Here is a 27,954-nt window from a genome sequence, read left to right as displayed (position 1 = left end):
TTTCGCGCCAGAGCTGGGGCTGGAGTGCCCGAGCAACTGGTTTCAACAGCATGGAGCACCTTGTGTGCCCCAGGCAGTGTCTCATTTCTTTCAGCCCTCCCTGCCCTAATACACTATGGCCTGTCTGGGGTGGTGCTAGCACCTCTCAAGACAGGAAACCTATTGTCCAAGCCTCCCTCGCTGGAAGGACTCCCAGCAGCAGGAGGTCAGACTTGTGTCTGTGGCAGCAGCATCCATTTTGTAATGCTGAGGCTCTGGTTAACTTTAACCGGGATTAGTAGGAACAACATGTCTTCTCCCTCTATAAGGGTGGAATGCTACCCTCGTCGCCAGAACTGGCGAGGGAGTAGTATTCCAAAGCGTATGACACCTTACACTACATGTTTTGATAAAGCCAAACCAAAGTTAGCATTTAACCACGAGGATGAAAATGCACTTAAGAGTATATGGTATGGCAATATCATAGAACAGCTATAAGGACATGGTTCCGAAAGCTGCTGACAGGCTCAGGTCATGCTAGAGCACCATCTCACATAAAACCAAGCACTCTGCCTTCAGGATTGTTAAGGCCTGCCATAGGAGTGACTTATAGGTGCATATGTGTCTATATATAATGTTAGATATAGGAATACTATATCTAAGCAAGGGGTGATTACACGACCTTGCCCCAGCTGAGTGATCAGGCAGTTGTGTCAATGGGGAGGGCCAGCCAGGGGTGGCATAATACATGCTGCAGCCCCTGGTAGGCCTTGAATGCACCTATGCCCTGGGTACCTAAGGTACACTATACAGGGGCTCACAAAGTTGACCCAATTCCCAATTGGATATGTACCTAAAGTACATGCAGTCTATTTTACAGTGAGATCAGATACCCAGGGGCCCTGATTAGCAGGATCCCAGGCCAACTAAGTCGAAAACCAGCTAAACACTAGGCAACAAATCTGGGGTAACCATAGTCAGGTATCCACCTTCCTACAGCAAGTTGTTGCAATGACTTGCCTTAAGGAAGCACTGGACTTTGGAACAGTATAATTTACTGAACCAACACTAGTCAGTGTAACAGTAGGAAAGTTGTTGGACTTTAATATTTAACACCAGTCCAAGAACATGTTCACTAAAGCAAGTCATTACAAAGACTTAGGGTGCTAAAGGAACCCATGGTAACTACACGTTTCTTGTAGTGCCTCATTGTAAAGGCACTGCATAATAATAATACCACCACTTCATTGGTTTTTTGCATGTGCAGCTACAAAATGACAGACGAGTGTGTCCGAAGAGAGCGGGAGATGATATAGCCCATAACAGATGACTGTATACCATAATTATATCAGCAGGTCAAGATTTTAAACTCCCACCCGTAATACTATGGGAATACAATTTCCAACTTTTGGAAATTAGAAACCAAGAAAGGCACATGGACTAACAGGAGCAATACAGTGTATCGAGAGATAAGACAATTGATCAGACTTTGTATACAAGCCCCTACATTTTGAAAGCATTCCAACAAAGCGAATAATATCAGCAGAACAACTTATCCCTGATATCGATCGCAGGTACAATCATGGTCTAAGTTATACTTTGTTCTTCAGGGGTGCTTGTACAAGTAGGGCCATCCATGATGTCTAAATAACCATACTGTGTTCAAAAAAAATGCTGGAGCCAGATTAAGTTGAAAGTAAAGGAGTTTACTTGCCACAGCTACAAGTACATTTCGCACCTGGTCACACAGCCACCAATGGTCAATACGAACTGGGCATGGGACATTAACAGAGTGGAAAGTCTCACGGTATAGCATTACAGCCTGATGCCAACTGCTCTATTGGCCTTTAAGGGCCCTCTCCTGAAGTTGTGGGTCCAACCCGCAGACAAGGGCCTATACTGAGGGAGAGGGGTTCTAACTGCAGGCACAGCCGGAGGAATAAAGTCTCTAATGCTATTACAGGATTAGATACACTGAGGGTAAAATGTATTAAACTAGGCAGGGGAAACCTAAAGACAAGCATTGAAAAGTATGAGCAGAAGTTCCATACCAGCCATTATTAATCCATCTGACACTCCGCTGTAGTCAACAGAGTTCTGAACGTTTCAATGTTAGCACAAACTATGTTGGGGCTCCCTGGGAACACCCATTCAATATTCTTGTAGCTGTGGTATTAAGGATGTTGTGCACACTCATTCTTACGTATACCTGCTCACACACCTACACACCAACCGCAAGGTAGCCATGAAGATGAAAATGTAACAGAATGTTTTTGAAATATAAAAAATAAATGAAACATATACTTTAAAAAAAAAACAACACCTGGTGCTTAGGTGAGACCAGAAATATCTGAAACCCCTCGCAGAAAAAGGAAGTGCCCTTAATGACAGATTTATAAACAAAAGGTGTCAATGTTCCACAAGAAGAAAGCTCAGAAACATCACTAACTATTTTTGAATATTAATTAAGTGTGAACCTTTACACTGACGTTAATTCTGCAAAACTTCAGGGGAATCGGACAAGACACCATGCAACAATTGATCCATGACGCCATCACGCACATCCCACAAAGTTAGGATACTCAATATGGTTAGGTAGCTGGAAGCTCATAACGGTACCATCAGCCAAAACACAACATCCACTAACATACAACACATCTTCCACCATACGCCCACCACACCCATACACCTGGAAAAGTATGAATTGACTCTAAACTGACTGCATATAGACCTCTGCCCTTGTCCATTAAGTCCAACATTCTTTAAATCTGACACATTTCACATAACAGAGCTCATCATTCCCTACACTGACCACAGATGTTCCACAAAGAAAAAAGGATTACAGTCTGCCCTGAAAAGCTTAGAATCACCTGGCAATTCACCTTCGGGCTACCAAACAGTGCTGTTGCAATGCCATAGAAACTGCAGACTGTGTGTTCTACAAATACACGTTTTTATCTAAACTTCAGGCCACTTTGGAGAGACCTGTTGCATAGCATAGTCAGCCAAGGTCTGACATTTCAAATCACATGCAGTTTCATCAACGGGAAAGAATTTGAAGATAAAAAAAGACCCATTTTAGCTCCCCAAGGAAATTTTGTTTTTACCTACAGCCAGAACCGCAGGGCATATTTACCCCAACCTTGGCATGAAAGAAGAACTTTGATCAAGAAGGAAGCTTTGAATGGTTTGGTGTAACATTTGAAAGAATTCCACATTGGCTTGAATGGGTTAACATATTTGAGTTTATATTCAGCTGAAAAGATGTTGGTTGAGTTACTAACACATTTTACACTAATCGACCAATATGTATTAAATTTGGGAGTCACTTCCTCAGATTAATGGTCGTGTTTTCAAATTCGAGCAGATCCATCATGGGGGCCCAACTAAAAGGAGAGAGGGCAGCAAAAAATATTCATTTGCTAATAGGTTTGACCCTCTGTAATAAAATATTCATTAACCTATGACCTTGGTGCTGTCCACTGTATCTGTATCGTATGTGACAGCCAACGATAAAATTACACCAGCTTCTGGAATTTCAAGTTTGCAGAAAATCCGATAGTGGAGGAACATTTCTGATTTACTAATAACTTTAACACTCTCTGATGGACATGAACGAAATCTGGCAGAGACTTAGCATGCTTAGCCTACTAGTTGTTTCTCGATGCCATGCTGGTCCATGAAGGAGAGAACAGAATTAACATAAGGGGTGAAAGAAGCATTCATTTGCTAGTACATTTGGATTTGATTGATAAATCCACCCATAATTTGGCAGATATTAGCAGGTTTATGTTGAATATGTCAAGTTATTAGCACACCCATTGGGTGCAGTCATGTATGGCGATGTGTCTGTCGGATTGCATCAGGAATTTTTACAAACACACAGACAAAACCACACACACACACACTCTCTCCCTCTCTGTTTGAAAGTCTTAACCAATTTCGGTTCATTTACAAAAGATTATTTATACCCCTCAATTAGTACCCCTACCAATCTGCATTCCTCTCCCCTTTCACTGCCCATAAAGACCCTCTCATGCATCCTGCTTGGCAGATAATGCATTTTAACAGTATATGCCTGCATGATTGTGGGTAAATCTGAAACTCGCCCCCCCCCCCCCCCCCCCACCCAATCTTACTTGCTAAGCTCGCCCCTGCCTATAAAGTGATTTAGGTCCGCTGCGAATCAGGAGGAAACAGAGGGCCACAGAATCCAAAATACTGAACTGGCCCTGGCATTATCTACTCAAAACTTTATACAGCACCCCCCAGAGAGAATCAGCCTACAAAATCAAGTTCCAATGGGACCTTCCACCTGCCCAGCTGAGTACATTTTTCCCCACAACCTCGGCAATTTAATGGCGGTGCAGGTAAGTAGAGGGAACCTTTCTACACCTTTGGTGGAACTGCAAACTCATACAGACATTCTGGTAGGAAATACTAGGCACTGCTCAGATACGTTGCTGAAGCAGTTAGGTTTTCAAACCGTACTACTGTCCTCCATCATGGAGCATTGAATAAGTGCAAGGCCATTCAGGTTGTTTACAGGTAGGGTTACAAAATGTCCCGGCTTTGCCAGGATGATGCCAGTTTTTTACCATCTGACAGAGTTAGTCGACTGAGTTCACAGGGAGGCATTTTACACAGATTTAAGGGGAGAACTAGTTTGGACCCCTTAGCAGAAACCAGTTAATAAACACAGAAGATAGTGTATGTGTGTAAACGCTGCTTTAAATTCCACTTAGTACCTCACTGAGTGCTGTCAATTCGATGCAAATTTGTAGCCCTCCGGTGTTTGGGAAATGCCCTAATTTTGTTTTTCAAAACCCAGCCACTCTATTTACAGGTGAATAGTAATGCACTTGGAAGACTAGGTTCTGTCTTGTGACATTCCTTTTTACACAAGATGCTTTGCTTCTCAAACATCATACTACTATACTGTACTCCGATTTATAGAGGACATGGTGACCCGTAGGCATTCCAGCGCTGGTTGATAGGTTCTGTGACCCGATGGCACTTGCTGTTGTGTCCAGCATGGGTCAATCGCCTTAAGGAGAGTTCAGTGATTGGGAAGGAAGACTGGAAAGCTAAACAGGAACAAAGGTTAGTTCAAAGAAGGGAGAGGTACGATGTCAAAAATTCAGTGAGGCGGACGAAGGTGTTAGTAAGGGACTGGGTCAGAGTGCAACTACAACCCCACAGGGTTGCTTAAATACGTGAAATTTGGGATTCCTCTAAAGGTTGACAAACTATTCAAGAATGGCCTCAAACTGGATGATAATCGTATTTGGAATTGAAGACAGGTGGTGGTGTTACTGGAAATGCGGCTGGAAAATCAAGATGGAAAGAAGTTTGAGAATTCACGGAGCAGTAACAGCACACTACCTGGAGAAAGACCACGAAGCAACATAAGGAGAGTAGGATTGCCACAAAATGTAAAAGAATATCTTATCGGTTAAAAGAAAATAATTTATTTGTGAGATAAGTTCATATACTTCAGTTTTCCCCTTTTTCCTGTTTTCCTGGTCAACCCTGTCCCTTAACTCAGTTGTCTCTTTTTATATTATTTATCACTGTTACTATTTTTAGTAGAAAATTAATCGTGTATTATTCGTACTTCCCTGTTCAATGTTCCAATACTATGAATGCCTGAAACCTAAAGTTAAAAGTTTTGTTTGAATTTTAAAGGGCAAAGATGTCTAGTATCTAGGGTATAGATTGGAAGGTGGAATGCAGAATCCTTGTGGGTTCCTTGTGTTCTGAAACAGACTGTTGGGAGAAAGGGAGAGAGTCAGAGGAGGACGGAGCAGTTAGGTGGCCAAGGCGTTCGTATCAATGAACCTGAATAAAGTAATTTAAAGTTAATCGGTGTATATGGAGTACATTTTCACACCTTTCTCGATATGTGTGACAGGATGCTGGATGCTTTGAATACACACAGTAGATCAACACAGAAACCTCAATACCCAACTCAAAAGTAAACTTTTACTGCTCAGATCCTTAGCTGAAGCAGTTAGGTTTTCACACCATACTACTGTCCTTCATCATGGACCATTGAATAAGTGCAAGGCCATTCGGGTGGTTTACAGGTAGGGTGACCAAATGTCCTGGCTTTGCCAGGATGATGCCAGTTTTTTACCATTTGACAGTCAGTCGACTGTGCTCTGGGGAAGGCAAGTTTACACAGATTTCAGGGCAGAATTAGTTAGGAGACCTTAGCAGACACCAGTTTATTAAACACAGAGGGTAGTGTATGTGTGTAAACGCTGCATTGAATTCCACTTAGTACCTCACTGGGTGCTGTCAAGTCATTCAATGCAAACTTGTAGTCCTTTTGTTTTTGGGAAATGTCCCATTTTTGTTTTCCAAAACCCAGCCACTCTATTTGCAAGTGAATAGTAATGCACTTGGAAGACTCGCTTCTGTCTTGTGACATCCATTTTTACACAGGATGCAAGCTTGTTTTGCTTCTCAAACATCATACTTTTATACAATACTACTCCTATTTATGGAGTGCATGGTGACCCGTAGGCAGCCCAGCCCTGGTTGAGACGTGCTGCGACCCCATGGCTCTAGTTACTCATCAAGGATCAGATCTTAAATAGCCATGTCTTAAGTAGTTTTAGGAAGGACTGTTCATTGTCTATTGCCCGTAAAAGAGGTGAGGGGTGGGGAATTCCACAGTTTGGCAAAATTGAGACTAAAGGACCTCCCACCACTTCTGCCTCTCCTGATAGGAGGAATAGTGGCCAGGTGAGGGTTAGTGGATTTAAGTGCCCTAATTCAGGGAATAGGGAGTGACGAGCTTGCGAGAGATAAGAGGTTCTTGTAAGCGTAGGGCTCTAAGAGCAATGAACAACACCTTGAATTAGATTCTTTTGGCCACTGGGAGCCAATGAAGATCTGAGAAACCTTGTCAGACTGAGATGTGTCAGGGGATTCCTAGCAACGCACGTGCAGCTGCATTTTGCACGACCAGAAATTTACGGATGACTGCCTTAGTGGCACCCAAGTAGATAGAGATGCCGTAGTTTGGGCGAGTGAGGATAAGTGCCTGGACTACCAGCCTCCTTGAAATCTGAGAGAGCAGATGAAGTATCTTGCGGAACATATGCAGGATTCCGAAGCAGCTGGCTGAGAGTTTAGTGTCCTGAGTTTCAATCGAAAGGTATTTATCTAACCATACCCCGAAACGTTTTATGACAGTTTTGGGGGCAGGAGATGGGTCAAGCCGATTCGGCCAACCCAAGGTCCATTGTCGAGATGGATTGCTCAAAAGTATCATAAATTCAGTTTTCTCTCCGTTCAGCGTAAGACATGATCTGTCCACACAGCTGTCAACTAGCTCCAGACATGGTTCCACGGTGGGAGCTGTGAGGTCCAAGTCTGGGGTGAGCCAGAATACTTGCTGGGTGTCATATGCATATGAGACTAAGGAGATCCCGGAGAGAGTTACGAGGTCCACCAAGGGTTGCAGGTGAAGACTGAAAAGTATGGGACTTAGGGATGATTCTTGAGATACTCCACAGTTTAAAGGAATTATGTCTGAAGAGCAGGACTTGTTGAAAACCTTTAAGGATCTATCCTTCAGAAAGGAGCTGAGACAGTGCAAAAATTGCCCCTAGTATTAAAGAGGGCAAGCAGACATTTTGCAAAGCTCCGAACCTAACAACAGGAGAACCAATTGAGGTAAATGGAAATGTTCTCTTAGAAGTTCACAATTTAATGCAAATCCCATATTTCAAACTGCATACTTTGTAACAAAAAAAGAAAAAAGGCACCTTAGTAAGAGAAAGTGAGTTTTTGGTATTATATTGAGAGACAACTGCAATTGTCTATACACTTGTTGCTAATTCTTTTCTACTAACATTCACCGTGCCTCTATGCACCCGATACTCTGCCAAGAACTAAGGACTTTTTAAGTTGGGAAAGTCATTTCACAGAAATTTGCTGTACCGTCTTCACATGTGCAATCTTCAAACGATCAGCTCAGACAAGGGTTCATTTCTGGGTTAGAAACCTAGCGTACACTCTTCTTCAAATCAATGAACGCGATTTTGCCCTCTGATGCTCATCGCCCAATAGCAATATAAAATGTTTATTTATTTTTTTATTTGCGGGTTTGTATAGCGCTTGAATCAACTCCATGAGGAGTATCTCTGCGCTTAGGGCCAGGGACATGAGAGAACAGAGTGTTAGCGGTGGGATTTAGATCTGATTACTAAACAGCAGGGTTTTAAGTTGTTTTCTGAATTTTAAATGCTCTGAGCATTGTCTGAGGGACAAGGGAAGTTTGTTCCATAGTATGGGTCCCGTAGTGGATAAAGCTTTCCCGCCATGTCTTGCCTTTCTGGCACGGGTTACCACCAGAAGACGTTGGTCGCTGGATCTGAGAGAGCGGGTGGGAATGTATGGGGTAAATTTCTTTATCATGTATGCGGGCCCATGTCCGTTGAGGCATTTCTGTATTGTTGAGCATCACACCAAAGTAGTATTTTTTACATATGCCCAATCACCACTTGGAGAACACATTACTGACAGGAAACAGCCATTGTTTGCTCCACTGAAGATTTCAAAATAATTAAGCAAGAATTGAATGTGTCAAACCACATATGTTGCAATTTTGTGAGCAACTCTTGAGCGGTCAGCTCTGAAAACAGGTTATGCAGATAGTGACTAATTCACTACAGCCAGTCTCTCTGGAGTGTCGTCTAGCCATACTCATAGGAAGCTTGCATTACATTTATTTTTAAGGGGTCAAAAAGTCAACTCGCATAGCTTTAGACTATGTGAAATAAACATTCATTGACCATCAACAACTACAGACAGCCTCTGTTGTGCCACGCTAAACATGACACAGACAAGCCTTTCTGGTTAGTGCAGCAATACATTGTTCAGTTGTTTTTTAGTTTTTTTTACACATATCGCACTAAAGCACTGCCTGGTCACTCCTCACATACCATTAGCACTCTAATTTTTCTGGAATTGTATATTTCTGTTGTATATTCTCTGTATGATGAAATCAGCACCGATACGGATTGATTTCCTGGGCTAGACAGCATTCATCTCCTAACATATATTTAAGGGATTCTTTAATAAAATAAATCCTTATGAATGTCCTTTCATTATGGAATAATGGACCCCATCTAGCACTCAGTCATTAAGTGGCATTACTCAAACAATCTCAGCATTCGGGAAAGCCTTATTTATCTTAGTGGTCTAACAGCTCAGGTAAAACAGAAGTGAAGTTTTCCAGAATCTTTTAGGGAAGACTTTGTAAACAGGATCATTTTGAGTGAAGGCAAGTACATCGGAAACATGGACACCATGAATAATATTGAATTTTGATTTGTGTTTGGTGATTTGTATTAATCGAATCATGAAGCCAACCGAATTCAGGCCATAGAAAACTTCAATACATGCAAGATATTCTTCTCTTACTTTATATTCAGTATTTTGGCTGATTCATTTCTGATATTGATTCTTCACCTTTATCCTTACGATCCTATTTCTCCCTCACGTGTATGGTCACTTTTTTGCTGTGGGTACAAATTGTAGATTTGCTGTGGCGAAGTTCAAGTTGAGCAGCTGTGGCAATTGTAGATCTCACCACTCCCTGGGTCAGTCCTTTATACATTCAAAGGTACTTCTCCATCCAGTACTTAGTTACAAGAAGAACTGCTGCAAATCAAGGCTGATTATCCATTAAATCCAAACTGTGCCGAGCACACTATCCAACTAGAAAGTTTTGTTGTGAATGCAATAGCCCGATTACATGGTTTCTTAACGCTTTATTTAAAAATGATAACATAATAGCCAACATGTTTCCTTCCAAAGACACGAGGAACTTCTGATGGGCAATTAAAGTCTGAACAGCAATCCATTCAAAAGGAATGGACCATCACTTAACCAGCACCATACTGTGCACACAAGCTATGAATATAATTGTATGTAAATACACATGATGCAACTTTAGTGACTAGATACGAATCATGAGAATACTGATTGCTGTTCAAACTCGAATGGCCCTGAAGAAGTTCCTTATGTCTTAGGAAAGAAACACTTTGGTGGTTACATTTTGATGTTTAATTGTAAATTAAGAATTAAGAAAGACTTTAATCAGTCTATTTAATTCACATCATTACAGTTTGTTGCGGCTATCATGGTACTCCCACTTACTCTGGATTTGTCTGTCAGTTTTTTTAGCTGCCATCTTTCTTTTTTGATTTTCATCTATTATTCGGTTCACTCAAAACACCATTCTACCGTTTAATGCATGAATAACTTCATTTGCAAAACTAAAATCCTTTGTTGGAAAAAGAAAATACAAAAATATTACAAAAACAAAATACTGTTTAGAAGGGTGATCGCTCTGCTCCAGCCAACTACAGACCCATCAGTTTAATTGATGCTGTGCAAAAGATTGCTGCAAGATTGGTATTGGGCAGGATTCGGGGATGGATGACTGATGCCGATATTTTGACACCCCTGCAGGCAGGGTTTCGGTCTCAAATAGGGACTCTTGACCAAGCCTTTACATTTGTATTAATTTATTGGAAGGAGGTTATTTTAGGCGGGGGTATGCTTTTTGCAGCATTTGTGGACCTAAAATCCATTTTTGATCTTGTCCCAAGAGCAACATTGTGGGAAGTTCTGTTGAAAATAGGGATGCCCAAAGAGTTAGTTTCCATTTTGGTCAAAGTTCACGAGTATACCCATGTGCAGGTTCTTTGGGGCAAACCAGGTAAGGTCACTGAAAATTTTGAGGTGAGCAAAGGCTTCCGACAGGGGAGTGTGTTGGCTCCCACCCTGTTTTCTTTATAATCACCCAACGGATGCGCCAATGTTAGCTGGCAAGAAAGTGCCCTTGCTCATGTTCGCGGACGACACCTTGTTAATATCCAAGACGAGACAGTGATTGCAGTTGGCACTGTCTTGTTTTGAGGTGTTTTGCCACAAACATGAGATTGTGGTCAACGTAGGGAACACTACGTTTATGGTGCTCCATGGGTTAAAGCTAGTCAAAGCACGAGTTTTTATGGATGGCGAACTACTCGAACAGACTGATGTTTTTACCTACTTGGGTGTCACATTTAGTGACAAGTTGAGCTGGAAGCCCCAAGTTGAGATTCTAGTGCTAAAACATGCACAGCTAGCCGGTGCCCTGATTAAGGAGCACAGGTTGTCCCTAACCAAGCCTATTGCCCCTATTGTTAAAATCTATACGACCAAAATCTGCCCAGCCATTTTACAAGGTGCTGAAATTAGGGGTTTCAGTAATTTAACTCAACTATCTTTAGCTCAGAATAAATTCATGAAAACTATAGTGGGGTTGCCCCAATCATCCCCTCGTATTCCATTGCTTCTTGACCTTGGTTGTCATGCGCTAGAGGATGTTGCACGATACAGACCGCTGGCATTCTGGAGGCGCCTCTGGATCACTCCGGAGCTCCATCTTTATGCAAGGACGTTGTTGGAAGTAAAGGGGTTAAGCCACTCACATAGGATCCCATGGTTGATTGGTATTAAATCTTTGTTGATCGATATGGGTATGAGGAATCTTTGGGATTACCCAGAGACAGCGAAATTTCCGTCAAAAAGGTCCTATAGAGCAGCGTATTGGGAGTTGATCAAAGTTAGGAGATTTTCCTCCCATATTAGCACGTCCCTGTCGAGGGATTACCTTGAGATCAAGGATGAACCCCTTTTGGAAAGCTATTGGGATCTTATAATGAAGCGACAAGATCGTAAAATCTACCATCAGTTTAAGGTAGGGACATTACCCCTTCGATGGTTAACAAATAAATGGAATCCCGCTATCAGTAATAAGTGCCCATTCTGCCAAGACCACATAGAAAACATTGATCATCTCCTATTTGTTTGCCCGGTTTACCACAAACCGAGGAGCATTTGGTTGAAACCAGTATGCCGGTCCCGAGAAACAAGTTCAGCGATGGTTGCAAAGAGAATACTGAAATTTAACTCATCCAACCTCGCAGTTATAGGAGTAGCTACGTTTTTGAGCTGGGCATGGGTACTACGTGAGGAAAATGGGGGGGGTGAAATAGCCATGTAAAGTTCTAAGCTGGCCCATTGAAATTAGCGCTTGGAGTCGAAAATTTACTTAAATGATTTTTAACTATGATATTTGCTCTAAGTCATTGTGCTGGTCATATATTTAATCTCTTTAGAATTGGTTTTAAAATGTAAAAATATAAATATTTATGTATTAATTGTGTTGATGTAATAGTTGTAAGTTTTAGACCTCTGTAATTTTGCGGTGTATTTAGTGGGCAAAATTTGTAATTAATTGACTATTTCTGTCTTTTATGATGAAACATCGCAATAAAGACTTAATGAATGAATGAATATGTTTAGCACCACCTGTAGTTTCAGTACTGAAATGCTAAGTTTACACAGTATGCCATGACACAATTTTAGAAACAATTCTTGGAAGCCTCACTGTAGTCGATTTAATGTAATTTATTTCTGAATTCCTACAGGTTTAAATATCCCACCACTAAACTATGACTCTAAAGAAGATACCAAGGGCAGAAAATGAGCCAGCTGGATGCAGCCAAGTCAGGATTTGTACTCTGCATTGGCATTTGCATTTTCATATTCTCTGTAATATATATTAAGTATTCGGTTTCAAAGGACCCAAGTGAACAGAAATTTATCCCGGAATTGGTAGAATGTGGCTTTTACCCAGATGAAATTTGCTCAGCTCTTTTTGAAGGGAAAACTGCTGCTCCTGGGATTGCAAATTTTTGTCAGGAGGCATTGCCCCCATTGTCCATACAAGGGCCCTCTTTCCTGCAGAATTCGATGAACTGCTCCAAATTCATTAACGAACAGCATTTCATTACAAGTCCACTGTCTAAAGAGGAAGCAGACTTCCCTCTGGCCTACATTATCACTATACACAAAGAGTTGCACATGTTTGTCAAGCTCATCCGAGCCATTTATGCACCTCAGAACGTATATTGCATACATGTGGATGAGAAATCTCCCAGTGCCTACAAAAGTAGCGTACAGAACCTGGTCGCGTGCTTCAGAAATGTTTTCTTGGCATCAAAGAGAGAGAATGTTGTTTATGCTGGATTTTCCAGATTGCAGGCAGATATCAACTGCATGAAAGACCTTGTGGACTCTGAACTTAAATGGATCTACGTAATCAATCTGTGTGGGCAGGACTACCCACTCAAAACCAACAGGGAAATAATTACTTACCTCAAAAGTAAGTGGAAGGGAAGAAATGTAACTCCAGGAGTAATTCAACCAGAGCACATGAAACACAGGACACTTGTTAGCTACAAGGAGTATGTCAATGTTGGAGTTTCTTATGTTTATCCAACGTCAAAGAAGAAAAATCCACCTCCGCACAATATCACTTTGTACTTTGGAACTGCATACTACATGTTGACGAGGGAATTTGTTAATTTTATACTGACAGATCAGCGTGCTACAGATTTACTAGAGTGGTCAAAGGACACATACAGCCCAGATGAACACTACTGGATCACACTGAATCGTTTGTCAGGTAAGGAAATGAAAATATGTATGTTTGAATGAACCAGTCAGTTGTTAAAGGGAAGATATAGCTCATTAATTTATCGATTAGAAGATACAATTTAAGGCTTTGATAAAGGTCATTCAAAAGAGACAGTGCTTGTGAGGGGATGATCTGCTGCTGAATACGCACCCCAACATACTCCTCATGAAGAGTGATCCGTCAACCATCACTAACTACTGCAGTGGTCAAGGTCAAGCAAATACATCTCACACCTTGTGGCTTAGTGGTACAAATCATGCCTGCACTATAGGCACCATCAATTAAGTTGGGCCCTTTCTTCTCCCCTGATTCCTTCCTGAAAGTCAGTACACAGGAGAGTTCTTCTCTGTTCACCACTGATGTTGGTAACATCGATATATTACTCTTCTCTATCACAAGGGAATGGAAATTTGTGGATTCTGCTTATGGATTTGCCTTTGTAATTTCCCTCTGTGTCATCAACCTCTCACTGACTCAATTGTTGCACTGTCTCAGTTATATAAACACCTAGATGTGTGAGAGATTGGCTGAAGCTTACTGTATCAATAACTGAGGGTAGAGTCTCTGGAGCATTCAACTATTCCACCCACAGCCAGAAAGTTCTGCTTACCCCTCGTTCTGAGTAACTAATGAAATTAGATTTGTGGCACCAGCTCACAATCCAGTAGTTGTACTATGGTAATCTGGGAACTAGTATTACTACCCCTGCACTCTCACAAAACCACCTCCCTAAAGTTAGTGCATTGGGAAAAAAGTATTTCCCTTGTGACAAAATAAAACACCACAGAATGCGGAAGGAGCTTAGTAAAGGGACAAAACTATCATATGCGGATCAAGTACATGAGCAACACGGGTCCACAGCAAACCTTACTCCCAAACAAAAGGACAATGGGCCCATTTCCCTAGATTGCACTTGGGCTCAATGTACCTTTGGTATGCCACTTTGCTGTCACTTGAAAAGGAGTCTGTTCATGCCATGCCTAGTTTCCAAAGTGAAGGGTTCCTTGTCCTTATCACACAAAAGGTGGGAAACATGCACAAAGTGGAGGAGTTGTAGTGATTCAAAGTCTTTACTATCGAGAGTTTCTAAAATATACAATGGAAATATGATGTATACACTGTCTCACACACAATTAAGGCATGAATCTTTTTAGAATAATTAATAGTATTTAAATAATAGAATTACCAAACTCCCAGGGCCACACATTTACTGCACAGCACACTGCATATTACAATTCCATAACAATGCACAGTCTAAATGTCTCACAACACAATTTGTTGTAGTTTACTCCGGCACGCACACATTGCTTTTGAAGTAGCTGTGCATCAAGAATCAACAAATACAGTAAATGGTTACTGCAGTAGACCCATCTGCTACTGAAAAGGAAAAGCGGGCCAAAACGAGGTAGGTGCTTCAAATCTCAGACAGCAATAGAGACCATACACTGGGAGCTAACTGGTCAAGTACAGTAGGAAAGAAAGGCAGAGGGATCATAGAAGGGACCCCTGTGTGAACAGCTCATTGTAAGGAATGATGAGTGGTGCCTTGGGTCTCCTTTGTAGAAAAAGTGAAGGGGGAAATAAGACAAGAGCCAATGGAGTCTCCAAAAGAGAGGAAGCGAGCAGAGTAGGAGATGATGAAAGAGACAAGGACAGAAGGTGCCAAGCTCTTGCACAGCCCCTCACACTGCCAATATGGACATCAAATGGCTATAAGCACACATCAAAAGCTGGTGGCTCAAGAAGAAATGCCAATGTGTGTTCATGCACCCACCTTTCCAATCCAGCGTCCATTCTGGACACATACCATTCACTGAGCATTCTTTAAATATTTACCTTGTAACACCTTGGATACTGGTGCACCTGTCTCTTGTGATGGTGGTATTAACCGAGCAAAAATGATCTTGCATCACTGCCAACAAGGCAAAACTTCAGTAGATGAACACTTGAATTACCCTTCTTCCTCCAGCAACCCCAGTCAATCAAACAAGATTGTAGCTATAGCAGCCACTGCAATGCTGCCCCCCAAAAAATAACTTTCAACAACACAAGATGCTTTTATATCAGGGGTCTCCAACCTTTTCTGTAGTGAGAGCTACTTCTGGTCAATCAAACTCATCGTGAGCTACTAAAGGCCCAGAAACTTGCGCATTTTTCCGAGAGAACCCCCACACCCAGCTGTAAGGATACTACAGTGTTTGAAATACAGCTGGCTGCGCAACCGCTTAATGTACTGTGTTTATTGATGAGGGCAGGAAGTTTATATTTGTACTGACATTGCCTAGCCAAGTGACTTCATATTGGTTGTAACACTTTCAGACAGTTCAGGCTTTTAGATAACATTTTGCATGGCGACATTTAGAGCCCAAAAATCCAATCCAAAAAGCACATACACAAGGCCCAGAATGCAATGTTCTCCTGAGCAGAAAGCCAAGATTGGATGAGAGTTTCATGTGACGTGTCCACTGGCATCTCTGGAAATGGAAGATGGACATTTATTTTTATTATTTACATGTTGCTCTTTCAGCCTTCTTTTGTGTGTTACTTAACTTATATTATTTGTGATTCAAAACGTTCCTAATTTTAAAAAAGTATCCCTCTTCAAAACTGCGTTTTGTGCATGATCACACTTGGCCAGCTACCCTCACTGCAGAGAATGGGCACGTTCTTGTGAACTTGACCGGACAAACTGCCACCATGTGTAACCCACCTTGACAGCCATCTGATTTGACAGCGAGAACACTGTTCATCTGCTGTGTCAACTCAAGATGTTTTATTTGTAATATAATAGTGGGGCAGTGAGCCTTTGGACCTCATACCTCTGCTGCTAACAGTAAGGGTGTAGGACAGGTAATGCATATGATGTGCATTGCACACCCTGTCAGCACACATACTTGGTTTTTAATCTGTTTTTTTATGGTTTCATGGGCCCTGGACTGCAATGAGTATCCAAGGGGGCACGCATCTGTGCACCCTTCTGTCGCACTGCTAGATCCAGGAACATATAATCTTTCAACTCATTCTTCTTTTCTTAGACAATCATCCTTAAACAATCCTAAAATGCAAAAACTAGTCCCATCCCTCCAGCTTAATCTCGCATGTGCTTAAAAGGAAACCCAAAACCTGTTCTCTCAGCTATTACTGCGTCCCGCTTTAAAAACCATGTACTAAATACTCTTTCACAGATAACAGTCACTTTTCTTGCCTCGTAATCTCTGAACAAATGGATAAAGTAAAACACATAAATCACTTACAAAGCCGCAACCGGCAACCTCATCATCATGTGCACTTCCATTCCCTGCTGCCAGCATTACGTTTTGTTCAAACCACTACTGTGCGTTATTTTAAAGCACGTAGACGCCAAAAAAAACAGGTGTAATTCGAACCCCGTGACTAGATCAGCTACAGAAGTTTAAACATTTAGGAGACAGCTTTGAAAATTATTTACGTGCACTGCAAACACTTCAAGAAACAGCTTCATAATCATTGCGTGAAAACGAAAAAGTAATCATCCCCAGTTTTCACCCATAATTCTCATAAGCAATAAGCGAGCGCTCCTTTACCCATCTCCAATACTATTTCCTCCCAAAACTAACAGGCCAAGGTAAGGGCTCGCTACGGGTGTGGAGCTGATCAGGCCTGCGCAGGGCGCCTTCGAACTGGTGCTCCGGTCAAACTGGTGGCAGGTTGAACAAGGCAGCTGGCACATGTCCCGGTAGCAGTTTAATACTGCTTGCGCCACCTGCACGCTTTCCAGCACCGGCCGCTCCGCTCTGCCATGCCTGCTGCTGTGCACTGGCACTCCATGCGCATGTAGAAAAGCGCGGTGCCATGGTTTGAAAGGCAGGTGGTGGGCTGGCTGTGGCGAAGAGGCAACCGAACAACGTGATCCTCTTTAGCCCGCCCCTCACCAGCTAAACTCAATTTGAGCAGCTGGTTTGGGAGAGGGCGGGCAACGTCGCCATAAAAAAAGGCCTAAATATTATAACGATGTTGATGGGCTACAAAATTTTGACGCTACCAGCGCGAGCTACTTATGGGGCCTTGGCGAGCTACCAGTAGCTCGCGATCGACCGGTTGGAGACTCCTGTTTTATATGAACTAAAGATAATTAACACACACCTGAGCAGTCAAAATCTCAGTCTGTGTGATTTTATTAGACATTTGAGGTTCTTAGGAAAATATCACATTACTCTTGATTAACATTTCGACAATGGTATTTAGTAGTGCTGAGCCTAAGTGACAACAATAATTTCGCTAAGAAAGTGTAAGATTATTATTTGACTTATTGAGCATAATGCAGTCACTCTACCACACAACTTGCAAGTTTAAACTATACGTTTAAAGCACGGGCCGCATGTATCCAGATTTCCCTTGAACTGTGTTTGTGGTAATACTTTGATTTCAGTGGCCTGGTGTAGTTCTCTTGCAGGGATCTGAACTAGTAATGTATGATACTTGAAAACACGATTTTTGCCCCCCAAATGATTCCCTTCCGAAAGGATAAGGAACCCTACCCTCCGAACTGAATCAACCAGCACACAACACAAAACCATCAGTTTTCACTGGGGGATTAAAACTGCTAATTCTTGACTTCTTTTACAAGAGTTTTCTTTCCTAGGTGCTCCAGGTTCGACTCCAGATGCCCAGTGGGAAGGAAATGTACGAGCTGTAAAATGGAGGGAGCACGAAGGTACTATGCATGATGGCTGTAAAGGTAACTGATTTACAGAAAATATATATTTGCTGTGAATGTTATGTTTTAAGTTAATTTATTGAGCACATTATCACCTTGAAAATCATTACAAGATGGCAGCTGTGCATGGGAATGCATGTGTTGCAGCCAACTTATAATGCTTTTTCAAGAACATAAGAAAAGAAAATCCCTTAAAAGATGACCGCTGTGTATGCTCACAGACCGGGCCCGCCAGACTACGTAATGGTGTGCCACTGCCAGTGTTTAAGAAGCCTACTAAGCAATTCAACAAGTATTGGTGAAGTCAAGAGAATGAGCAATGTCAGCATTTAATAGTGAGTGGAGGAGGGGCAGCTGGAGCCATACGCAGCCCCGGGGCCTGAGCAACACCGAGACAATTGGGCAGGAAGTAGGGGCAGAAAGAAAAGGCCATAGAGAAATGTTTTTCACTGGGCTACTACTTAAAGCTTCATGTAATCTTATGGAAACTGCCTGTCATTGAGTACAGTGTCCTTAGCCAATGGAAAGTGCTAAAAAGATACCAACAGCCAATGGCTGAAAGGATCTAACCAACATCTCACTGTCTATGCTCTATGTATTTATGTTCTACTGTATTTGTAACATGAAGTCTCTGACTAATAGCTGCAGTTACTTAAAATGGAGGGGAGGCTGGGCTTGGGTAAAAACATTAAGTTCATTTTGTCGCTCTCCTTGCCTTTAGCCCCAAGGACATAACATAAAGTTCTGCTACCAAGGCTCAAAAATGGAAAATGTAAGGTTGGGAAATAAGCATTCACACACTAACTATTTCGAATGGACACAACAACTCCAACTTGATGAACACTACAAATCATTTTGCAGACTGCAGTAGCCCAATCAATATGATGAGTCTCAAAATTGTGGTTAATAATAATTAGAATACACTGTCACACATATTAAGATTGACTCATGTTAAGAAATATTATTCACCTCGCATTTGGGAAGCTGATCAGAGGTTAACTTTCACTCTGGAAGTTGTGTGTACTGAGATTAGCAATAAGAGCCTTAGGTTTTAGGACCGTATGTGCAGATTGGCCACTACCCCATAAAAGTTCAATCATATAAATACATGATACTTATAGAGACAGACAGTATACGGTCATTCTGATTATTCAGGTATATTAAAATAAAAGGGTGAAAACTTCTTTGGGAGTCTATTTAAAGTTGCATGGCAACTTATAAATTCACTTTTTTATTTCACAGACTAAGTGGTAAAGGCAGGAAATTGCCTTTCTGAAGAAGTGATATTGGCAAAATCAATATCAAAGTTAATAAAAGGCTTGTGGCGGACTAAAAAAAAACAAGGGACAAGGGCAAGCCTCCAAAAATTGTGGGTCATACAGACCCATTTCACTACTTAACTATGAGGCCAAAGGATTTACCATGGCTCTATCCATACGTCTAAGTACAGTAATCACCTCACTTATTCATCTGGACCGATCCGGATTTATGCCTCAAAGAGGGACCAGGCTGAATCTATGGAGGCTGTTTGGGATCCTACATATAACAGAGTCTGGTTTCACAGATCAGGCGACCCTCCTGTCCTGGATGAAAAAATTGCACTCAATAGTGTGGAATGGTGCTATCTCTTTGCTGTCATAATGCGACTTAGCTTTGAACCTAAATTCATTGGGGAGCATAACTACTATATGTGTAACTGTTTGCACGGGTGAAGGTTAATGCCACCGTGTCCCAGGTGTTCCCCCTTCAAAAAGGAATGAGGCAGGGGTGCCCATTATCCTCCATGCTTTTTGCCTAGGGCCTTGAGCCACTGGCCTGGGTGCATCAGGATACCCAAACATGGGGGATTCCTGTAGGTGAAGAGTGGGATGAACAAATCTCACTATACGCTGACAATATTTTTTTATATATCACGAGACCCAGGGAATCCATTGATAGAATGCAGCAGATCTTCCGCATATTTGGGAATCATTCTGGATATTGTATAAACTGGGATAAGTCCCTGCTTTCCCCACTGGTGGGTGGAATACCTAACTTGACGTCTAGATGCAAACTCCCAGATGAGATGAATAGGTTTAAATAATCAGGGATCGTTGTGACTAGGGGGGCCCAGGTCTTCTACACACAAAATCTGTCAATTCTACTGTAAAGATTTAGTAGGGATGCCACGCGGTGGCAGACACGCCCTATTTAATGGGCCGTGCGGCGTTATTTAAGATGATGACATTACCATGCCTGCTATATATCTTGCAGAATACGCCCTTTCCAGTCCCAACAGCCTTTTTTCAGAAGGTAGATGATGAGTAGCGGTCCTTGTTATGGAGTAGTGACGCCTCACGGATAGCCCGGCTTAAGTTGCAGAGAGGAGTCTGTGATGGGGGCTAGCAGTCCTGGACATCAAGAAATACTATTTGGTTTCCCAGTTAGTCACAGTAAACAACTGGGTGTTTGGGGACCGTACAAATCCGGCCTACCATGTAGATAGAATGGCCATGGATGCCAGGGTGTACCCCTCGCTACTTTACAGCCTAAAGAAGGAAAAGGGCCTGCCTGTACATGCACAAACAGTGGTAAAGGCATGGCTGGAGGCCACAAAATACTTGAGTTGGGAAGGTAGATTAACAGGGATGACACCGCTCTGGGACTGTGATCTTCTACGTGGAGTGGGGGAGCTGGTGGGATTCAGTAAAAGGGAACTGTTTGGCCTTGAAAGATTAGGAGACATGTGGAGGGGACAGGCATACATTACATTTGCCACTTTACGACAGGACTATGACCTGGGATAGGGGGAATGGCTCGGGTACTTAAAGCTGGGACAGGCACTTCAGAGACATAAAAAGCTGGTGAATAACTCTCTGATTCCTCTGGGGCCTTTACGGGCGGGGTGGAAGAATGGTCTTGGCCAACTGGATGACGCGGACTGGTTAATAGCCATGCAGGGTCCGAGGGAGGTGGCCATAGGCTCCCACGTCCAGCTGATTGAGCTCAATATTTTACATAGAATATACTACTCCAAACCTCTGCTATATCGTCTGAAACAAGCTGAAAAGACACTTTGCCAGAGAGGCTGTGGACAATTGGGGAACTTCTATCACCTACTGTGGGAATTTCCATACATAAATAAATACTGGGCGACGATTGGGAAGATCATGGCAGAAGTGGTGGGGCTGGAGATCCTCTTGAAGAGAAATGGTACTTGTTGCTTATCCCAGGAGAAGAGGCTTGGCCTAGATATAAGCAAAAACCACAGTTGATGGACAGAATGCAGAACAATGTCATACATTCACCCCAGTACAGAGATCTGGGCCTAAATCCATCGTTTTTTTCACTCCACACCACCCCAGTTCAGACATGGCCATATGCAAATCAGTCTGACCCTGTGCCTCATGGGAACAGTCCAGCCCGAACTGCCAAGCCATGCCTTCCCTGGACCGGAAACAAGCTTCTGAGGACCGGTTTCTGGCATTCCAGCCGTCTTCAGCCCGACGTGCTTGAATCCAGTGGTGTGGAGTGCATGGGACTCACGTCTGAGCATACCCATCCCACTCGGGGTGACATATGCAAAAACCACAGTTGATGGACAGAATACAGAACAATGTACTACATTATAGTAGGTACATAGCTCTAAGCTGCCCCTGATGTTGAATAGAGGTGTAGTAGGGAGAACTACTGAAATATTGCACTGATTCATTATTCAAATGAAACAGATCATGGTACCTGCTATTTATTTAAGCTACTATAAAAGATGGGCTGCTGCTTTCTCCACAGATTGTTTCTCCTTTTTGTTTGGGAAAAAAGAACAAGGTCGCAGTTAAGACAGCCAAAAGTGTCATGTTTTCGATTGGCAATCAGTATTTTCCTGTCAGAAGAACTGTCTGAAGTTATTGGATCCCAGAGGTTAAGATTTCACAATAGTCTATGATTCGGACTTCAAAACTGTGACATCACACGATAGATAGATAGATATCCAAAGTCCAATGAAAACACCAATACGAAGTAACATCAGCCACGGCGTCTCCCAAAGCAGGAACGGACCACAACTCGGGTTAGTTTCAAAAGTGCACATTTATTTTCTTCCCATCAACATGACACGTTTCGACCAGGTTACCCTGGTCTTGATCACATGTGTGTGTGTGTATATATATACAGGTTACCCTGGTCTTAATCACATGTGTATATATATATATATATATATATATATATATATATATATATATATATATATATATATATCCGAAACGCGTAATGACAAGTTCCTGGTGAATAAAATATTTTTTTGCCAACCTGAAGTGGAGTTCGTGCTGATACTTTATCGGGGGCGAGCCAACAAATTAACATGAAGAGCCGAGCCAAGGGTCTGGCTCGGATCTTGGAGCCTGTGCACGCTCTGAGCTCTGAAAATATTGGTATGTAAATCATACAACAAACATAATATGAAATATTATAAAGTCTCTTCTAATTTTTTTTTTTTTAAAGTGTACCTATTTAACGTGCAGCTTTGCCATTAATGTGTAACATTATAGCCCTGCACTGAAGCATTTTGTTAAAAGGGATAGTGTTTAGACATGAACCTTTAGTGATCTAAGAGGCAATTATTGTCATGTAAACACAGATTAATACAGAGCAACATATATATGTACTAATCAAACCCTATAGGATTTGTATAACTGGTATTCTGAACTCACACGTTTGAAAGTGCTTTCATATGCGACAATGAAGAAAAAGAGTTTTGGTGAAATAAAATATTTCCCTAAGATCACACAATTTGAGCGGGGAAGCCATGATTTATTTCGGTTTTACTTTGTACACATCAGCAAGTAAATAGTTATCTATTTGGCTTTTCTTGTGTTAAGGCTTTGTTTTGACCTTTTTGTGCATTTTTCCTCAGTTTTTATAAAGCGCATACTCGACGAGTAGATATTAGTTGGCTTTACATGAGCATCAATTATGCTGCCGATCTCCCACTCTGTACTTGTGATAATCAGTCAATACAGAATGATATGCATTTTTTGCTTTTTTGTAAACATTACCGTAATGAGAGGAAAAGGATTATTATCCCCATTTTGCGAAAAATGAACTTCAGACAATGTTTTGTGGCCTTTTACTATTTACAGCTATTGTCTGATCCCTTTATTTGTTTCTCTGTGGCATCCTTTCTTTGAACTGCTCTAAAAAGGAGACATTCAATCTGCGGATCCAACTAATTGTAACATGAACTTATTCAAGTATGAATTTTTATCATAAATTTTGAAATTGTATAGCTATTGTATCTTAAAAATTATCGTACTGTAAGGATGTGGAATGTTTTTATCTTTTATCCTTTTATATATGTAGTATACCTTTATGTCTTGATCAAGTCGGCAAAATAAAGTTATTCTGACTGACTGACTGAGCATCAAATAAATTACAAAAGATCACCTTTTATTGTTGATAGGGATGGGGAGATTAAATGGTTTGCCCAGAATCACAGCTAGTGTAGAAGATGAAAAATAGTGAATGTGCACAACCATAAATATGATATAAAGTACCTCACAGAGGTGTTTATAAGACAATAGTCAGAAAGACATACTTAAATTAACAATAATTGCAGCCATCTTGAATTCTGAGAAGACTAAACCCTTGTCAGTTTGGAATCACAAGATACGAGGCAAACTGTCAAAAATAAAAAAGAAACATTCAGTATGTATGTTGTGCACAGCAATGCCTATTATGGTACATTTCTTTACCACATTGTTCTTAAGTTCACTGCCACATATTTGGAGCACGTCTCAAACCACATGCCATGCTGCCATTTGCAACAACAAATGGCAGTAAATGCAATATGCCTTTTGCCGATGCTGCACAGCATTGGCAAAAAACTACAAAAAACACTGGCAAAACCAATAGGTTAATACAGCAAAGCCTTTAGGTTAATAAGCCAAAAGAATATTGACTATAATGTTAATATTAATAAGGGAAGTAATATTGGCTTTGTCATTAATTGCTGAGGATGTTGTTCAGTTTGCTGCACAATCCTGGGAAGAGGGAAGCTTGGAAGTCTTGGGCAATCTATAACGTATGTCAACCACATCCAATGCAAGATAATCTGCAAATGATTCACAGGCATCCAACGATACAAAAGTGAGAGACACATTAGTCATTGTTAGCAGACAACGTATAACTCGCTATGAAAATGGCTTGACTGTAGGTTTTTCCATCTACCCAGGCTAGGTTTGGGCACCTCGGAAACACGCTTGCCATTTTTAGAAGACCGTGTAAGTGTCTTCTCAGATGAAACCTTCCAAGAAAAATTTGAAACGACTGAAATGTTTTCAGGTGTATATTGAGCGAGATTATTATTTTCCTTTTAGGTTGGCTTTATTCCGACAAGCAGAACAACCATTGGCCAAGCCCACAGGTCAGGCGTTCAATTGACAACAGATGTAAACAAGAAGTACCCACAAATGAGGTTTAAAAGCTCTGCATTCACAAATGCTAGCTATCACTTTAAGTTCAGCTTCATTACCTTAGTGAGTGTGGTGGAATAGTAGTAAAAAAGAAGAAGAACTACAGCTGTAAAGAATAATTAATGAATAAAACAGTGGAGTGTGACGCAAACAGTGCGAGGAATTAATATTCTTTTAAGGAGAGAACAGTCCTTAATGCATTCCAATGGAAGCCCTTCCCAGAGGCAAAGATGATAAAAACACCAAATAGAGGAGCAGTTAAATCACATGACGGTGAGAGTAAAACTCTCTGGGTGGAGCAAAAGCGCACTCTATTTGTATTTGAAATAAGTAGTAACAATAGTTACATAGAACGTAAAAAAACCACCACTTTTTACTCATAATAAGGACTTCTGTACCTAAGTACCAGAGTGGATTGGTGAGAATAATAAACTATAGCACGAAAGCACAATACACAAAAAAAGACTCAAAAATACAGAAGTAGAAAATAAGCATCTCCCTACAAAAATATCGACTTGAAACTAATCTCATTACGATGCACTTGCCCTCAAACATACTGCGACTAAGTGTAAGTTCTAAAATATGTTGAAAATGAGTCCGTCTGGATGTGGGCATTACATGCATTTGCAAAAGATGTTTCCCAGTCCATGTTTTTACATGGCCCCAGGTCTTAGTAAACATTGTATGCTCTCCCTGTGTCCAAATGTCACAGTACTTTGCAAATAACTCATACACCCTACAAGGCTATCATTTCCTACCAACCCTTACTTGGATTGGGTGTTACCTGTGCAGCAACTGGAAACTGTAACACAACGTTAAAGGGATGGGCGGGTAAGCAGCACAGAGCAGAGGGTGTATTCAGATTTAAGAAACGACTGAATAATGCAAGAAAGAATCACAGAGTAAGTGAGAAATCGTCTCTATTGCACTGTAAAGAAAATCAAAAATGTAAGCACCATTTTTAAGGAAGCAGGCTGAGCCAATCAGCACTGGAAAAAGGAAATTTTAAGCAAATAATTGCGAAATGGGGAAAATAGAACAAAATGCATTACGCATGCATGCTCTTTTAAAAAAATAAATATGAACTTACATGGAATTGCATGAGGTAGTTAAAAAAAGCTTGAAATAGTCAAAAGAACAGGCTATTAAAAAACGGTGAGAGTCTGTGTCTCTTCTCTTTACTGTTAACCTGCACATGGCTTTCACAAATTCATTGATAACAGGATGTCTAAAATATTGGGTGCCCGTTGGCATTAAAAAGGCTATGAAGATAAATCAAAAACAATGCAAATTGAAGAAACAGAATATGGGGAAAATTGATATAGGCAGGAAGGAGAGCAGCTGTAAAGCAGTCAGGTTAGCCCAACATAGTCTGTCTCCCTATCAAAGAAAGTAAAAAAAAATATTAGCAAAGCCAATCGGTTTCGGCTCTAAAATGCTGAGGTATTACCTTTGCCAATACTTTTTGTTTTGAATCGCATACATAGAATGACAGTTTAGATTTTTTTTTTTAAATAAAGAAAACCCATTCATAGAGGGACGTTGAGCATCAGGACACTAGCTCAAACATATTGTGCTGTGTGCATGTGTCATGAAACTGGCTTGCCATTTTCAATTTACCTATGTTACAGTGTGGAAAAAACTGTAAGTGACCTGATCGCATTAGAGGGGCGATAAAAAGACTACAAAAGGGAGGTAAGGGAATATTTGAAGAAAAAAAAATGAAAGGAGTGGAATGGAAAGAGGCAGAGGAAGCAAACCTCCTAGCAAGGGGCCATGGGGAAAATTTGTAGGGGGAAGTAGCACAAGGGGAGAGAGCAAGACGACAACAAAGCATTCCATCATGAAGAAAGGGTTGTCTCAAAGCTCACTCTATTTGTCCTGGAAACAATAGATCTGTCGGTAGCCAAGACCTAACCAGCATTTTCAATGCAATAGGTCTCGCAATTGCGAAATTTTAAGCTATTGGAATTGTAAATGATAATGCCTTTTATTTATGTTTTTTTCAAAGCAATAAATGTATAAAAAGCATTTTCATTTCTAATGCTAACAGCTCAAACGCTTGCAAATGCAAATCCACTTTAATGGTGGCTGCGCCCCTTTGTTTAGGTGCTGCTAACCATATTCAGGTTACCGTGAGCAGTGTCTAAAGAAAAGGGCGTGGACAACATTAAAGTGAAAGTGCGAATGGGGAGCTTTTACACATAGTGTAAAAATAAACAAATAAAGAACGCTTTTGTAGCGTGGCCACTACAATTAAATGAATAAATAAATAAATAAATACGCGCAGCCGCTAAAGTGAAAGAGGACAGCGGCGTAAATTAAATTATAAAATAAACGCAGTTGCTATAGTTAAAGCAGACCACACTGGAAATGAAAAAATACATGACAAATAACAATATAAAAGGTAGCGGCGTGCTGCGACGATGTAGGTGGAATAGGGAAGATCATTAAAAAAAGTGATCACCGACTAGATAAAATACACCGTGTAACAACACAAGTAAAAAGTCCGATCGTTATGGGAGGTTACAAATGCAGACAAGTCGGTACCAAGGCAGGGCTACTAAGCCTATTCATGAATGAAAATCAAAGATTTTGAAAGGACAGTAACAGGAGCCAACTGAAAAGATGGGTGGGAAATGGGCGGAGCTTCTATGTCATACCTCAATACAGCATGCCTTACAGGGCAGAGCATGCCTGCCCAGGCTCCATCTAAAAAGGGAAGACAAGGACGCTAATAGGGAGCAAAAAGGGAGAGGTAAAGACATTGATGATACTAATTTCAAATAAATGTTTCCAATGAGAAGAGTGGTCAGAAACGCTTTCTCAAGGACTGTTCTTTTCCTCCGAAGTCATATACAACCAATAATTTTCCTTAGGATGTTGAGAAATGGATTGTTAGGAGACATTTTCACACAACTCTGCCGCATGCCAATTCGAAGTCTAAAAATGCATAACAAAAGTTAAATACAACTGTTAATAACAGAGACAGGTGTCAAGGACATCTGCCAGAACCCGAAACGAGCATAAGCTACACAAGATATAAATTAATACATTTTTGTACACATTGTTCTAATGGAGGTCTTTTGATATTTTGAAACCCAAACAATTGTATCAAACCGGTCCAGGAGTCCTCTAGTCACGTGACAGTGCGAAGACATCCTTCAAACAGATACATAAATGTAAACTATTGCCTCTGAGCTAGTGTATTACAAAAGGAAATACATAATGTATGGTAATAATGATTATCCTAGAGGAAATAAATTGCTAATCAGGTA

General features: G+C 41.2%; 2 protein-coding genes across 4 annotated transcripts in view; one reads left to right on the top strand and one right to left on the bottom strand.

Annotated features, from left to right (window-relative positions):
* Positions 1–27,954, bottom strand: part of RTF2 (replication termination factor 2) — a 429,729-nt gene that overhangs the window by 210,577 nt on the left and 191,198 nt on the right. The gene's annotated exons all lie outside the window — the stretch shown is intronic.
* The window catches only part of LOC147706042 (putative beta-1,3-galactosyl-O-glycosyl-glycoprotein beta-1,6-N-acetylglucosaminyltransferase 7), a 59,462-nt gene that overhangs the window by 29,547 nt on the left and 1,961 nt on the right, over positions 1–27,954 (top strand). Inside the window, exons 2-3 of one of the 2 annotated variants that reach the window (XM_086932492.1) lie at positions 12,483–13,522; positions 18,156–18,251. In XM_086932492.1, the coding sequence (XP_086788618.1) occupies positions 12,538–13,522; positions 18,156–18,251 (1,081 nt within the window). In that variant the 5' untranslated portion in view covers positions 12,483–12,537. The remainder of the gene's footprint in view (positions 1–12,482; positions 13,523–18,155; positions 18,252–27,954) is intronic. The other variant, XM_086932493.1, reaches the window with a different exon arrangement.

Source organism: Lissotriton vulgaris, chromosome 7 (assembly GCF_964263255.1).
Source record: "Lissotriton vulgaris chromosome 7, aLisVul1.2, whole genome shotgun sequence".
Lineage (NCBI taxonomy): Eukaryota > Metazoa > Chordata > Amphibia > Caudata > Salamandridae > Lissotriton > Lissotriton vulgaris.
This window is presented reverse-complemented; position numbering and strand designations above follow the sequence as displayed.